We start from the raw sequence: 1,802 nt of genomic DNA on the forward strand, positions 1-1,802 counted from the left end.
CTGAGCACGGATTACAACCGCGACGCTGGACAGACAGGATCCGCAAGCCAGTGAGGCCATTCAAGTGAACCCCCGGCTTCGAAGCTACTGTAGTATACGGTGTCTCTCATTTTGATTGATTCATATGTAAGTATTGGTGATGTACAACCTTGCTTACTGGGCTTTGGATCATGAGCTTTATTTCTGTTTACCATCCACAGAAATTGTCGTGAACACCTGCCTTCGGAGAATCACTGTCCCCTGGTGCGGCCATAGCGTGCATATTACAGCTACGTCAACAAACTTCAAGGGGGTGTGTTGGGCAGGAATCCACACGCATCACACTATACCGCACGTCTTTAGGCGCTGCTACGGCCGATAAGCCTGGCCCACTCGAGGTTGGCCCAGAATTCGGGATGCTTGCGGGTCCGGCATCAAGGCGAGATCTGATTGGTCAACAATCTGGACCCAACAGCCAACCATGACCCAGTATTGGCCAAATGCCGGTTGCCAATGCCGTATCCAGGAGAGGTCAGAAACTCCAGAAAGTTATAACCGCTAACGCTATATATACGGAGCGCTGTACAACTGTTCTTGACTTCGTTTTGAGCATTAATAGACCTTGTGCACCCCTGGTGGTTGTTTTGACGTGACCGCTAGATTGGGAGGCTCAGACCGTGAAGTAAGCTGAGGAAAATACCGTTACTACAAAAACAGGCTTTCAAGTCAAGAAAAAACAACGTGTGAGGTTTGAAGCAGTGGCGCTGGTCAGGCATTTGTCTAGAGGTAAAGGTTAACCGTAAGGCAGGGCAAAAATAAGCTTGATTCCCACGAATCTGTCTCTCCCGATAATCCAAAAACCTGCGCAAAATATTCACAGAGAACACCTTGAATGCACCGGACACTAGGTTGATACCACGATGGTTCCCGCATGACGTTCTTTTGCACTTTTGGAAAACTGGGGTGACGGTCGAAGAGCTTCATCCGGCTGGTTTTGTTTCGTTCCAAATCTATAGTATGGTCGTCAGGCTGTTCACCAGGACCTCACCAACTTCTTTGAAGGGCACGTGGTGCAGACGATACGAATCAAGTGCCTTGTCAGGCTTCGGGATTGATATTTCACAGAGGATTTCAGTTACGGTTTTGAAATGGTAAAAGGTCGTGCAACGCTATATCGGTCCTTGATTTCCTTGTCAGCCCACTATGGTATATCAAAAGGAAAGAGCTTTTGGCAGCCCTTTATGGGGACAAAGGAAAATTATTACAAACGTATTACTAGGGTAATAACAGAATGCTCCACAAGGTCGTGCTACAGCCATTTTGAGGGATGTGTCCAGCGTCAAGTAAAGATACACTATTTGGATTGGCTGGAATTCTAACCTTCGTGCCATGTCTAAGTTTCGTCCGTAGCTGGCGCCTGACACACCCGAGCAATTGATGTGCTACTCGTTTAATCGAGGCGACCGCACAGCAGAAACCTATTAATGACGGGTAAATGTCAATTACATTCGGACCCACCTGGTCCCTCTATGGGTCGTGTGGAAGGTAACCACATGAACTGTTTTCTGAAGTGTCCAGCCCATCGCTCACGATGGCGATTCAACGAGTGAATTGCTGTTTCATCTTCCCCACATATTGTTTCACTGACATGTGCCTTCTTTTGGCCGGTTGATCGAATCAGGTGAAGTAGGGCGCAGCTATTGCTTGCAGCGAAAGCCTTCCCTATCTCCTGAGCCCTCGAAATCCACCAGATTTCTCCGACATTATTCAATTTTCTGATTATCCGGTGTTAGCGGGATCTGCGTGTGCTACCACAGTCACCA

The 1,802-nt window shown here is 47.9% G+C and overlaps 1 protein-coding gene across 1 annotated transcript in view; it reads right to left on the minus strand.

Moving 5' to 3' along the window:
- T265_06780 (hypothetical protein) overlaps positions 1 to 462 on the minus strand; it is a gene marked incomplete at both ends in the record, with an annotated part of 4,453 nt that extends 3,991 nt beyond the window's left edge. The window contains one exon of the mRNA XM_009172133.1: positions 373 to 462. Coding sequence (XP_009170397.1) covers positions 373 to 462 — 90 coding nt within the window. The remainder of the gene's footprint in view (positions 1 to 372) is intronic.
- Between the last annotated feature and the right edge of the window lie 1,340 nt (positions 463 to 1,802).

This window comes from Opisthorchis viverrini (assembly GCF_000715545.1).
Source record: "Opisthorchis viverrini unplaced genomic scaffold opera_v5_145, whole genome shotgun sequence".
Classification (NCBI taxonomy): domain Eukaryota; kingdom Metazoa; phylum Platyhelminthes; class Trematoda; order Opisthorchiida; family Opisthorchiidae; genus Opisthorchis; species Opisthorchis viverrini.